At 43.2% G+C, this 14,060-nt stretch overlaps 1 protein-coding gene across 4 annotated transcripts; it reads right to left on the bottom strand.

The window, feature by feature from the left end:
- LOC110526374 (BTB/POZ domain-containing protein 10) lies at window positions 1-13,246 on the bottom strand. 4 transcript variants are annotated; one of them, XM_021607292.3, is made up of 9 exons: window positions 13,038-13,246; window positions 5,060-5,203; window positions 3,400-3,617; window positions 2,930-3,242; window positions 2,648-2,750; window positions 1,921-2,041; window positions 1,527-1,724; window positions 1,055-1,165; window positions 1-944 (listed from the first exon to the last, which is right to left on the bottom strand). In XM_021607292.3, exons 3-9 carry the CDS (start codon window positions 3,551-3,553, stop codon window positions 616-618), a joined length of 1,329 nt encoding a protein of 442 aa, XP_021462967.2. In that variant the 5' UTR covers window positions 3,554-3,617; window positions 5,060-5,203; window positions 13,038-13,246; the 3' UTR covers window positions 1-615. The 4 variants fall into 4 exon arrangements, with proteins under 4 accessions (XP_021462967.2, XP_021462968.2, XP_036836623.1 ...); XM_021607293.3 differs by having other exon boundaries at window positions 3,400-3,596; XM_036980728.2 differs by lacking the exon at window positions 13,038-13,246 and adding an exon at window positions 5,488-5,598.
- Between the last annotated feature and the right edge of the window lie 814 nt (window positions 13,247-14,060).

Here is a 14,060-nt window from a genome sequence, read left to right as displayed (position 1 = left end):
TGATTTTAATGTCTTTATGTCATGCTGGATATCCAGGGAGCACAGAATCCCATTACCAATCCTATGATGTCAACCAACACAACCATTACATGATTCAAAGTATATCTGAGGGGAATTCAACAGTAATTTCCACTGAATGGTGATGAAATCAGAGGATTTTCTCCATGGCCAGGCATCACGATCTGCACCTGTTCCCCAAAAATATACAGTATTCACTAGTCTTGCCATCCAGGAAGTATACCCAGAACCACACGTGAAATAAAACTCAGGGGGAGGACACAGTAACACCACACAGTGCACAGCCCGATAACCATTGTAAATAATAATATATTAGTAATAATAGCTACAAAATAATTGGGTTTGCTAAAAAAATTTCAAACAATTAACAGAAAAATAAATTCCTTTGGTCAAGTATTTTTTTAAAGAAATAAAGAGATATGCCCTTTTGCCAGTCTTGTCCCTTATAGGGTTTTTACCAGTCGACCAGATCCTTGAGGCTCTAAGGCTGTGGAGGAGGTGCCAAGGCAATATGGTTATGATCCCCTTTATATTGATCCCCCTCTTGCTCCATGCTGCAGTACGCTGGGGAGGGAGGTGTCAGGGAGGGGGCAGTCCTCAGACTGCAGGAGAGGGGGCATCTGGGTCACCAGCATCGTTGTTGTAGCTGTACTGGGGTCCACTGGGGGACTGGTTAGGGAGGATGTCCAGCTCGTCCACCTGAGGGCCAGGGTGCATGTTGACCAGCTGGTCCTGGGGGATATCTGCAGCAGCTGCAGCCAGGTTAGTGATGGACTTGCTTTTGACACACTGGAAGTCAACATGGCGGCTCTTGCCCTCCTCCTTCTCCCAGGACATGCGGATGAAGGGCCTCTGGACGTAGTTGTAGATGACCTCAGGACGGCCACCAGGACGCTTCTTCACCTTCTCTTTATACGTGGGGTAACCTACCAATACATGGTGCAGACAACAGAGCCAGTGAGTTCGCAATGCTGAATCAAAATCTTACATTTTTGCTCTGAACCCCAGCAAATACATGATAAAACCATAATCTTACCTTCAATGCCTAATCTTATTTTCTTCAGTCCTCTCTCCTTTAAAACTGATTTGGCAACATCTCGATTTTCTATATACTTGAAGAACCGGTATAGTTTTGTGCTGTATATTACTGCAGAGAGAAAATAAAATGTTGTGAAACAGCAACTCATTATCAACAACAACTTTTTAAGCAGTGTCAATTAAGTTTGTCCCTTTAGGTAAGTGAACAACAGTTTAATCCACAGCAGGGATTACTAATTAGGAAGATCACGTTTTTGGTATCTTATTAGGATCCCTATTAGCTCTTGCGAAAGCTGAAACTCTTCCTGGGGTCCACACAGAACATGAAACATGAAATAATACAGAACATTAATAGACAAGAAAAAGCTCAAGGACAGAACTACAAACATTTAAAAACGGACCACATAACGTACACACAAAATATCTAGGTCAAATAGGGGTGGGTGGAGAGTGTGTGTGGATTCACTCACTCTGTGAGTACTCTTCTCCCATCTGTGGTGGGTACTCTTCGTCCCAGTCCACTACGTCATCATCAGTGAGCACCACGATGTGACATTCTCTCTCTCCACTCTGGGCGCTGGCCACCATCAGAGGCACAACCATTTCCTCCAGGTAGAACTCAAACTGACGCCGGGCACCATCGTTAGATAGCTCATGCATGAGGGCACCTAGGGACAATGGGACATGGTCAGTCAGGAGACAGCAGTTCAGAGACGCAAACCAACACGCTAACTTCCCAGAACATTTTCATCAGTCTTATGGAAACCTAATTAATCACTAATAAGGTATATGAAAACCAAGGGCTCATGATTTATGTTCACTGAGCCAACCAGGTCAAGAAGGGTAAAAAGGGGGTATACACACTGAGGTCTCTGCACTTGATGGTGCTGTAGTCAAAGGTGATGCACAGATAGTCACATGCCTCCCTCAGCTCAGGGATGGAGATTCCATCGGGGCAACGGATTATTCCAGACTTGTAGTAATCCTGCCAGTTAGAGAGTAAACAGAGAAAACACAAAAGGCAGCCATTACAGAGACTGCCTCACTCACAGACATCAGCCCCCCCTTCCTAAAATGGTCAAAATGGCCAACGCCGTCTCCCTTACAGTACGTAGAGATATCAGTTTACTGCCAGTTGAGCTGGGCATGGATTAGATTAGCAAAAATAAAAAGGTACATCTTTCAAATCAAATGCTATGCCTCTAAGAGTGATCCCTGTTTGTCAACAATAGCCCACATTTGAATCAATCCATTCCTCCATATTCACATCAGCAACCTACACCCACTGGTACTGATTCTTGTACTTGTTCTCCAGACACTCATAGCCTCAGTGGACAACTCATGGCATCTACTCTATAATAACAGTCTGAGGTTGACTCTGTTGCCTTGAGTAAATGTTTTTGGCTACAAATAAGTTAATCAATTCAGGATGACTATGAGTAGCAGGCTGACACTTGTGGCTCAGAAGAGCAAAGATTAGCAACTGCAACGCTAGATCAAGGAATTGTTTTCTTCAAGTAAAAACAGTCAATAATTGACCAAGCTGGTAAAAGGGAGTGTTGTACTTGGTAATACAGTGCTATTGACTGACCAGGATGGCTCGGAACACCGTAGAGCTGATGCCTTCGGCGACTTCATACTCTCCTTTTTCATTGGGCCGTGTGAAATTGTGTTCCCTTCCAGATCCAAACATTCTGCAAGAAACCACAAAACCGGTCACATTTCAGTGTTGTTCAACGTTCATACAATAAAAAAGCTAAAGGAAAAACCCAATGTAGGTGATATAGCCTCATATAACCACACTGGTAAAACAAAACTTGATACGGATTGATGATTTTACCATAATAAAGTACAACAATGAGGTCAGCCCTACCTGCCCAGCATGGTGTTGGGCTGTGCGGTGAAGATTGAAGGGTCCACCACGAACCGTGTGTTATCTACTATAAGAGTGACCCTCTCGGAGCCTGAGGTCCGGATGCTGCGGGTACCCAGGCCCGTGCCCAGTCCCTCCTTGCTATTCTCATAGACAAACACCATCTCTCCCACCCCCAGGCTCTTAAAGCAGCCCTCAGTGCTGGACAGGCTGCTGTTACGGCTGCTGACCAGCCCGCTGCTACTGGAGCCGCTGGGGGAAATCCTCTGAGGACGGGGGCTGCTGGGCCTGGAGCCACCGTCCCTCTCACGGTCTGGAGGTGGAGGGAGAGAGGCACTAACTCACTGGCATGACAACTGACCTTTCTCACAGACTACTCCTATTACATGCCAACATTAGAATCCAACATGTTCTCTTAGAAATCTTATTTTAGGAGACTTGTGAAAGTGTTCTCAGTAGGTTCTACTCACCACTGTTGTGCTGGCGGGTAGGCGAGGTGACATTTCTGATGCAAGGGGTGAGCTGGCCCTCTCCCCTCTCGTGCGACGAGTCTCGGGAGCGGTCGCTGGAGCGGCGGCGGTCGCGTGAGCGGTCATTGCCCCCGCTAGCACCATGCAGGCTCATCTTCACCAGGTCTGCCTCCAGTCGAGATGCACACGACTGAGCGCTGGCCAGAACAGAAAGCACACTAAATACTAATTGCAGTTAAACTCTACACAGATATCACACAACACACACACTCTGTTGTCCTTCCTCCCCTAATGTATTATTACAGATTGCAGGTCACGAATCCTGTGTCTGCTGTAACCGTAGAGACACTCAGAACCACAGTGAAAGTATGGTTCGGGGCTAGAGCTTTACTAGAACCAGTATTTACCTCTAGAGGTAATTATAACAACACCGCTCTGACCTGACACACTGCCTGGAGCAAGAGAAACAATGTAGTCACACACTCAAAGCAATAAGTAACAATGCATCTATACTGTGAAAGTCAGATATTTGGAAAGACAGACAGTATAGAAGCAGCCATCGAACCCAAGAAGACTAACTGGACAGAATGGAAAAAGACAAATGTACACACAAAAGCAGAATCCCTTTTAGTGTAGGCAGACCACTTGTCTAATGGTACATCTTTTAAAGGGAACAGACATTAAAAGCACTATCAAAATGGAACAGGGTCTTTAATCACAAATGGTTGCTTCCCTATATAGGCCTACAATCATGAGTAATGGTGTCCCATTTCGTATTGAAATATTGAATATATTGTCCCAGTCTGTTCTCTTAATATGAGGGCACATCACATCAGTGAGCCATGGAAGTATAACAAGGCCAACGTTCCTGTTGGGAGAGAAGCCAAAAGACACAAACTTGCATGGTCATGTTCTGCACCAGTCCTTAAAAATGAGGAAAAATAAGGTCTGTTTTTGCAAGAGTTTGCTTTGCAAGTTAGGTAGCTAGTCTCTCTTGGGACTCTTAAATAACTGAACTACAATTACCCAAGAAATGCCAAAGACTTCCTTTCTGCCAAAACAACAGCCAGTAAAGGGCATAGACCATTAGCAAACACTTTACTTAAACTTGTAGTTATAAAGTGTACATAGTGCTGTCATGACAGTGGACTTCTAAAAGAATGACTACTGGGAGCGTTATGACAGCCCATCTGTACATAGTGCTGTCATGACAGTGGACTTCTAAAAGAATGACTACTGGGAGCGTTATGACAGCCCATCTGACTTTACAGTTATGATAAAAACAGTAGCTTTTTATGATGTTGGGCTCAAGAGTAACCATCCCTTCATTGGAAATCACAAAGGACAATGTCAACCTTATGAAATCAAAATGTATTTGTTACATGTGCCAAATACAAAAGGTGTAAACCTTACCAACAAGCCCTTAACCAACAATGCAGAGCTTTTTAATTTTTTTTGTAAGAAAATATTTGCAAAATGCACAATGAGTGTGTGACTATGCTGAAAAACATATGTCTAGCCTATAATATGATGGCCTATACCTATAGCACTATACACATTATCATGGATGTGAAATGCCTCTACAGAAATGCCAACTACATTGGTTAGTGTCAGTTCTTTCTCACCTTACACACTATCAAATACAAAGCAATTGCCTCACCTCGAGTGCTTGCAGAGTTTGCGAGGTCGGTTGTTTTTCGTTCCCAATTCTCAGTGTCACTTGAGTTGCTATCATATGACTGTGGACGTGCTGCCATCACCAGTTCACACAGACGTCCAACCTGGATTATTCACCATTCATAATCTGACATGACGAAGGGAGTCGAGTTAGATATTAATTCACTGGGTTGATTCAGGAGAGCAAAACAAGCGGTAAATATTCACATAAATGCAAGTTATTCGTTCAGTGAATACGAAACTAGAACTCAGTTCCCCTTCGCATTCTAACTCTTGACAGCTGCTCGCCAGCTAATGTCACGATGATCCCGAATAATACGAGCTAAACTAATGGTGGCTAACTAACAATCATGACACTAGCACCCAAACGAACTAATGTGATCACAACATAGCCAGCAGTAAATTAGTTACCAGTCCCAACTAGTAAATAGCAGATGATTTAGAATGCTTGCAATATATTTGTTTAGCTAGCCAGGCAGTGGCTACCTATGTGAAACTGGCCACAGTAAGGATTGGCCACAATAGTGGAATTTGCGGGTAGCCTTCAAGATAAAAGTCCTCCACTGAAAGCGATGCAAACGGATACATATAGCGGAATCTGTCCATATTTGGACAAGATAACGCTAAACAAGTTCGAAATGTTGTTATACAATCTTAGCAAAAGACAACAATTTGTTAATTTGACGAAACAAAGACTTCAGAATTGTGGGGCGACAGGTAGTCTAGCGGTTAGTCTAGCGGTTAGGGCGTTGGGCCAGTTAGCTAAGGGTTGTGGATGGATGTGTCATTTCTTGGTCAACGATCGACACAAAATACTCTGTCAAAGTGGAAGGAGAATCTTAAATTGTTCTTTTCACTCTGTCATATCTGTCATATTATTGTAGAGTCACTACAATGTTGTTAATCCATCTTCAGTTTTCTCCGATCACAGCCTTTGAACTCTGTAGCTGTTTTAAAATCACTGATGACCTCATGGTGACATCCCTAAGCAGTTTCCTTCCTGTCATGCAGCTCAGTTCAGAATGACAACTTAGTCTGATGTGTCTGGATGGTTTAATATATCATCCACAGCATAATTATTAACTTAACCATGCTTAACGTTATATTCAATGTCTGATCTGTTATTGTTACCCATCTACCAGTCACTGCCCTTCCTTATGAGGCTTTTAAAAAGCTCCTTGGTCTTTGTAGTTGAATCTGTGAAATTCAATACTTGACTAAGGGACCTTATGGTACAGTACCAGTCAAACGTTTGCCAAGAGCGTGCAAAGCTGTCATCAAGGCAAAGGATGGCTATTTGAAGAATCTAAAATATGAAATATATTTTGATTTGTTAAATACTTTTTTTGGTTAATACATGATTCCATATGTGTTATTGCATATTTTTGATGTCTTCACTATTATTCTACAATGTAGAAAATAGTAAAAATAAAGAAAAACCCTGGAATGAGTAGGTGTGTCCAAACTTTTTACTGTATGTATGGGGGACAGAGGAAGGGGGGTAGTCATCATTTTTTGTTTTATGTCAACCCATTATTTCACATATAACTTAGTGGGATTTGTTAAGCCACATTTTACTTCTGAACTAATTTAGGCTTGCCTAAACAAAGCGGGACTATATTTTAGTTAAATATTTTATTCATTTGTAAACATTTGTAGGATTCTTTCTTCAATTTGACAGAGTATTTTATGTAGATCAATGAGGAAAAAAATTACATATTTCAATCCCACTTTGTAATGCAACAAAATGTGAAAAGTTCAAGGGAGTGTATGTAGACTTTCTACAGGCACAGAGTACAAAACATTAGGAACACCTGCTCTTTCATTGATATTGACTGCGCATGTGAATCCAGGTGAAAGCAAGGATCCCTTATTGGATGATGTCATCTGTTAAAGACACTTCAAATCAGTGTAGATGAAGGGGAGGAGACAGGTGTATCCTGTTTCCATTGATCATCCTTGATGTTTCTACAACTTGATTGGAGTCCACTTGTGGTAAATTCAATTGATTGGACATGATTTGGAAAGGCACACACCTGTCTATATAAGGTCACACAGTTGACAGTGCATGTCAGAGCAAAAACCAAGCCATGAAATCGAAGGAATTGTCTGTAGAAGTCAGACAGGATTGTGTTGAGGCACAGATCTGGGGAAGGTTACCAAAAAGAATGTCTGCAGCATTGAAGGTCCCCAAGAACACAGTGGCCTCCATCCTTCTTAAATGGAAGAAGTTTGGAACCCCTAAGACTCTTCCTAGAGCTGGCTGCCCAGCCAAACTGAGCAATCGAGGGAGAAGGGCTTGGTCAGGGAGGTGACCAAGAACCCAATTGTCACTTTGACAGAGCTCCAGAGTTCCTCTGTGGAGATGGGAGACCCTTCCAGAAGGACAAACATCTCTGCAGCACTCCACCAATCAGGCCTTTATGGTAGAGCGGACAAATGGAGGCCACTACTCTTAAAATTTGCCAAAAGGCACCTAAAGGAATCTCAGACCATGAGAAACAAGATTATTCGGTCTGATGAAACCAAGATTGAGCACTTTGGCCTGAATGCCAAGCGTCACGTCTGGAGGAAAACTGGCACCATCCCTACAGTGAAGCATGGTGGTGGCATCATGCTGTTTGAATATTTTTCAGCACAGGGACTGGGAGACTAGTTAGGATTGAGGGAAAGATGAATGGAGGAAAGTACAGAGAGATCCTTGATGAAAATCTGCTCCAGAGTGCTCAGGACCTCAGAAGGTTCACTGAAATAAATACTGAATGTGACCAGTTATTTTTTAGAAATTTAAATTTCTAAACCTGTTTTTGGTTTGTCATAACGGGTGTTGTGTGTAGATTAATGATACCTAAAAATATATATATTTTAGAGTAAGGCTGTAATGTGACAAAGTCAAGGGATCTGAATGCTTTTTGAATGCACTGTATAGCCTTATCCTGTTTTAAGGACCAAAGATTCATAGGTATCAGCTGACTCGGTGACATCCACAGATTACAATTCTGAAGAGTTCACACAAATATTAGCGTCGTAGCTCTTATTGCGAGACTAAACACTGTATAGTGAGATGATTTCCGACAGTTAAAGATGACTAATGTGCGCTATAACGCTAATATTTGTGTAAACACTTCAGAAGTGTCATCTGTGGGTGTCACTGAGTAGGCTGATACCCTATTTCATGGACCCAAGATCCATAGGTAAGGTATACGTTGCAATATAATTGTTCAATACAAATCGAAGTTTGTCACTAACGCTGAATACAACAGGTGTAGTAGACCTTACAGTGAAATGCTTACTTACAAGCCCTAACCAACTATGCAATTGTACATAGGTTGTAGGGGTGTAACGGTACACTTATTCATACTGAACCGTTCGGTACGGGGTCCTCGGTTTGGTCCATACTGTGAACCTGAATAAAAACATACTAAATACATTTTAAACTACTAAAAGGCTACGCCTACACTGCGATGTATGCCACTACCTCTTGAGTAAAACTGAGCTGAAAAAAAAACATTGTAGGCTATTCCATTAACTAGAGCCTTGTAATCAAAATTAAAATCTTAACTGGCATATTTCAAACTATACTTTTGTGAGGCGCAGCCGGCAACTACTTCGGTACAATGGCGAGTGGTGGGGTCGATAAACAAGAAATGGAGGATCCTCCATCGTTGACATCTCCAGTTTGGAAACATTTTGACTTCACAGTAGATTACAACGGCGATGGACAGAGAGTTGTGGGTAAAATGTTGTGTCACCACTGCTCTTCGAGATTAGCCTATGCAGAGTGGCATGTGTAGCTTGGTGTTTTTGGGCTATCACAAGTCATCAAAGTGGCCCTACAGTCAGAGCCTCAGTGTGGCAAAGCAAGTTAGGAGATATTTAAATCAATGGACCATGGAACTGGTTACTTAATCTGAATGGAAGCGTTGGCTTGGTATGGTTGGTTTCTGTCTCTCCCTCTCCCCACATTGCTCCCCGTGTCACTCGTTCACAGTACACACACACACACACACACACACACACACACACAAGGCCCCTCCATCTGCTACAGCGGCACCTCTTTCTCCCTCACGCTTTATCAACTCTGGTTAATAAAGTAGTTTACAAATGGACTTTTCAGCTGCTGCCTCCCTCACTCGGATTGGGTCCAGATCCGACCAGGTCTATTCGGAACTGGTCTAGTTCTCTTCGGGAACAGGTCTTTATATTGAACATTTTATTTATGCATATCGAGTGGGAAAGCCCCAGGTCCATTTCGGAATGGGTCCAACATTTTGGACCCCTGAAGACTACTTGAGAGGCCCAAAAACAGACAATGCAGGAATATTGTGATTGCTGTTACAGAAGCTGGACTCTGGCCACAAATAGGCTGCTTTTTGTTTTGAGTCTTTTGCCAAAAACAAAAATGAACTACAATAACTGTTGGCATTTCAATTTCCTGCTGTACCGTAAACGAACCAAACTGTGACCCCAAAACCTCAATAAGTACCGGACATCCATAGGTAAGGCTGTAAATTGCAATATTAATGTTCAATATGCACAACAGGCTGAATAGTGAGGTGATTTCCCACAGTTAAAGTTACCTAATATGAGCTACAACGCTAATATTTGTGTAAACTCCTCAGAATTGTGAAGCCCGACAGATTAACAGGACGCGTACTCCGAGCACGCGCTGACCAGCATTTTCAACCTCTCCCTGACAGTCTATTTATACCTACATGTTTCAACAGACCACCATAAATCCTGTACCCAAGACCGCCAACGTAACCTGTCTAAATGTCTATCGCCCCATCTATAGCCGTGAAATGCTTTGGAAGGCAGGTCATGGCTCACGTCAACATCATCATCATCCCAGACACCCTGGACCCACTCCAATTCGCATACTACCCCAACAGATCCACAGATGATGCAACCTCTACTGCACTCCTCGCTGCCCTCTCCCATCTGGACAAGAGGAACACCCATGTAAGAAAGATGTTTATTGACGACAGCTCAGTGTTCAAGACCATTCTCCTTAGACCAGCTGGTACGCAATGTCTAATATTAAAGTCTCGAGATTTTGCTCGTCTGAGGTAGAGTACCTTATGATCATCTGTAGACCACACGATCTACCAAGAATTCTCATCTATGTTATTCGTAGCCATCTATTTACCACCACAGAACGAAGTTGGCACTAAGACCGCTCTCAACCAACTCTATAAGGCCATAAGCAAAGAAGAAAATGCCCACCTAGAAGCGGTGCTCCTAGTGGCCGGGGACTTTAATACAGGGAAACTTAAATCAGTTTTACCAAATTTCTATCAGCATGTTAAAATGTGTAACCAGAGGAGAACCCCCCCACTCTGGACCAACTTTACGCCACACACAGAGACCCATACAAAGCTCTCCCTCGCCCTCCATTTGGCAAATCTGACCATAATTCTATCCTCCTGCTTACAAGCAAAAATTAAAGCAGGAAGCACCAGTGACTAGATCAATAAAAAAAGTGGTCAGATGAAGCAGATGCTTAGCTACAGGACTGTTTTGCTAACACAGACTGGAATATGTTCTGGGATTCCTCCGATGGCATTGGAGTATACCACATCAGTCATCGGCTTCATCAATAAGTGCATCTATGACTAAGATTGAATCTAACTACACCAGCTCTGATGCTCATCGGATGTGGCAGGGCTTGCAAACCATTAGACTACAAAGGACAGCACAGCCAAAAGCTGCCCAGTGACACAAGCCTACCAGACGAGCTAAACTACTTCTATGCTCGCTTCGAGGCAAATAACACTGAAACATGCATGAGAGCACCAGCTGTTCCAGAAGGCTGTGTGATCACTCTCTCCACAGCCAATGTGAGTAAGACCTTTAAACAGGTCAACATTCACAAGGCCGCAGGGCCAGACGGATTACCAGGATGTGTACTGCAAGCAGGCGCTGACCAACAGGCAAGTGTCTTCACTGACATCTTCAACCTCTCCCTCTCCACATCTGTAATATCAACATGTTCTAAGCAGACCACCATAGTGCCTGTGCCAAAGAACACCAAGGTAACCTGCCTAAATGACTACCAACCTGTAGCTCTCAAGTCTTCAGCCATGAAGTGCTTTGAAAGGATGGTCATGGCTCACAACAACACCATTATCCCAGAAACACTAGACCCACTCCAATTCGCATACTGCACCAACAGATTCACAGATGCAATTTTATTGCACTCCACACTGCCCTTTCCCACCTGGACAAAAGGAATGCCTATGTGAGAATGCTAATCATTGACTACAGCTCAGTGTTCAACACCTTAGAGCCCTCAAAGCTCATCACTAAGCTAAGGACTCTGGAACTAAACACCTCACTCTGCAACTGGATCCTGGACTTCCTGAAGGGCCGCCCCCAGGTGGTAAGGGTAGGTAACAACATCCGCCATGCTGATCCTCAACACAGGGGCCCCTCAGGGGTGTGTACTCAGTCCCCTCCTGTATTCCCTGTTACAACCAACACAATCATTAAGTGTGCCGATGACACAAGTGGTAGGCCTGATCACCGACAACGATGAGACGGCCTGGCTGTGTGGTGCCAAGACAACAAGCTCTACCTCAACGTGATCAAGACAAAGGAGATGATTGTGGACTACAGGTAAAAGACACCCCCATTCTCATCGACTGGCCTGCAGTGGAGCAGGTTGAGAGCTTCAAGTTCCTTGGTGTCCACATATCCAAAAAACTAACATGGTCCAAGCACACCAAGACAGTTGTGAAGAGGGCACCACAAAACCGTTTCCCCTCAGGAAACTGAAAAGATTTGGCCTGGGTCCTCAGATCCTCAAAAGGTTCTACAGCTGCATAATCAAGAGCATGGTTGCAATACTGCCTGGTATGGCAACTGCTCGGCCTCTGACCGCAAGGCACTACAGAAGGTAGTGCGAATGGCCCAGTACATCACTGGGGCCAAGCTCCAGACACCCTAGTCATAGACTGTGCTCTCTGCTACCGCACGACAAGCAGTACTGGAGCGTCAAGTCTAGGTTCAAGAGGCTTCTGAACAGATTCTACCCCCAAGCCATAAGACACCTGAACACCTAATCAAATTGTTACCCAGACTCTTTGTATTGCCCCTCCCCCCCTCTTTTACACCGCTGCTACTCTCCGTTGTTATCATCTATGCATAGTCACTTTAACAACTCTACCTACGTGTACATATTACCTCAACTAACCGGTGCCCCTGCACATTGACTCTGTACCGGTACCCCCTTGTAAATAGTCTCGCTATTGTTATTTTACTGCTGCTCTTTAATTACTTGTTACTTATTTCTTATTCTCATGTGGGTTTTTTTAAACTGCATTGTTGGTTAGGGGCTCATAAGTAAGCATTTCATGGTAAGGTCTACACCTGTTGTATTCAGAATATTTTAATAATACAATTTGAATTGACCATATGACATTCATATTGCAATGTACAGCCTTACCTATGGATCTTGGGTTCACGAAATGGGGTAAGGCTTGTACCGTGCATGTTAGTATGCCCCCAATGCAATTCTGAACTCTTAACACATCCACAGTGCGATTAACTTTTTTTTTTTTGTCAAAATAACTAATAATTGTATTACCACTATTTGTTTCCGTTTGCATCACTGTCAATTGAGGACTTTTATTTTGAAGGCATACAGAAAATTCCACTATTGTGGCTGATCCTTATTGTGGCTAGTTTCACATAGGTGCAGTGGCTAACCTGAGCAAACATGATGTGCTAACAGTTGGCTATTGACTCGTCGGCTAACTGGACAAAACAAAACCTTGCTAGTTTCATGTCAAGTTAGCTAGCTACATTAGTTCAGGGTATTGATAAATAATCAATAGTTACGTTAGCTACAAAAAGCTATATTTGCAGAGGAACTACCAGTAAACTAGCTTGCTCGCTGTCAAACGTTAGCTAGCAAGCTCAGACATAAGAACACTTACATTCACCAAAATAAGTCTTACCTTTTAAATTATAAGTATTCTCGCATTACTAGCATATAGCCTATACAAAACATATACACGGAATTCAAAGGATCAGTCCAATCCGTTAGTAAAATAATGGATCTTGGTTTGGCATTTTCCCCTAAAAGGCAAAAGTGATGTTGTCCCTGCTACTCAGACGCTCTCGCGAGATTTGGCTGTACAAAATTCTTCACATTTTTTTTCTTCTTCTTCTTGGCAGTCCGCAAACAAATATCAATAGTGCATACCGCCACCTACTGTACTTGTTGAAGTATGAATTCATTACACTTTGTGGGAAAAAAAATTGCCCTTCCAACTAACCCTACGCCCATTAAAACCTCACTACTAGTCCACTACTTTGGCCCCATCTGATCCTACTTCAGGCCAGCAGTCTGGGAGGATGGGACACTATAATTCAAAAACATTAATGCTTTGGCCGTAAAATCTCCTACACCCAAGTACTTCTCAGTAGCTGCCACCACATCATCTATCATCTGTGATTTACACTCCATCCCTGCAGTACAATTGACAACCATGGTCTTGAACGCCAAAAAGAACAACCTTACTGAAGCACGTTATTCCTATCACTCCATTGGCCTTGGCCTACTCACAGGGATCCTCTTAGGATCCCACACCCACCTTCCTCTACTACTCTCTTCACTGCCTTAGCATACAACACCTTCTGCACTACTCTGATCCTGGCAACCTGAACCTGCCTTTCTCTCACCGGACACAGTTCTGATCTCCAGCACCATGGGTACCCCTACAGTTTACACACACACACACACACACACACTACACATTCCTTTGTCTCATGTCCTCCTGCACACTTATAAAATCTAGGAATCTCCCTCCTACACACTGCTTATCTGAGGTTTGAGGCAGACTACATCCTATAAGATGTATTGCTGCCACCTACTGCACCGGGTAGTGAACAATAGAATAAAAAATAAAACATTGCAGAAAAAACCCAGACATAAATATAAAAAAGTACACACATTAAAACCCCATCTCACTCCTTCA

This window comes from Oncorhynchus mykiss, chromosome 6 (genome assembly GCF_057628025.1).
Source record: "Oncorhynchus mykiss isolate SJ-2025 chromosome 6, ASM5762802v1, whole genome shotgun sequence".
NCBI classification, from domain to species: Eukaryota; Metazoa; Chordata; class Actinopteri; order Salmoniformes; family Salmonidae; genus Oncorhynchus; species Oncorhynchus mykiss.
The sequence above is the reverse complement of the archived record's forward strand: the minus strand, read 5'-3'. Positions and strand labels throughout refer to the sequence as shown.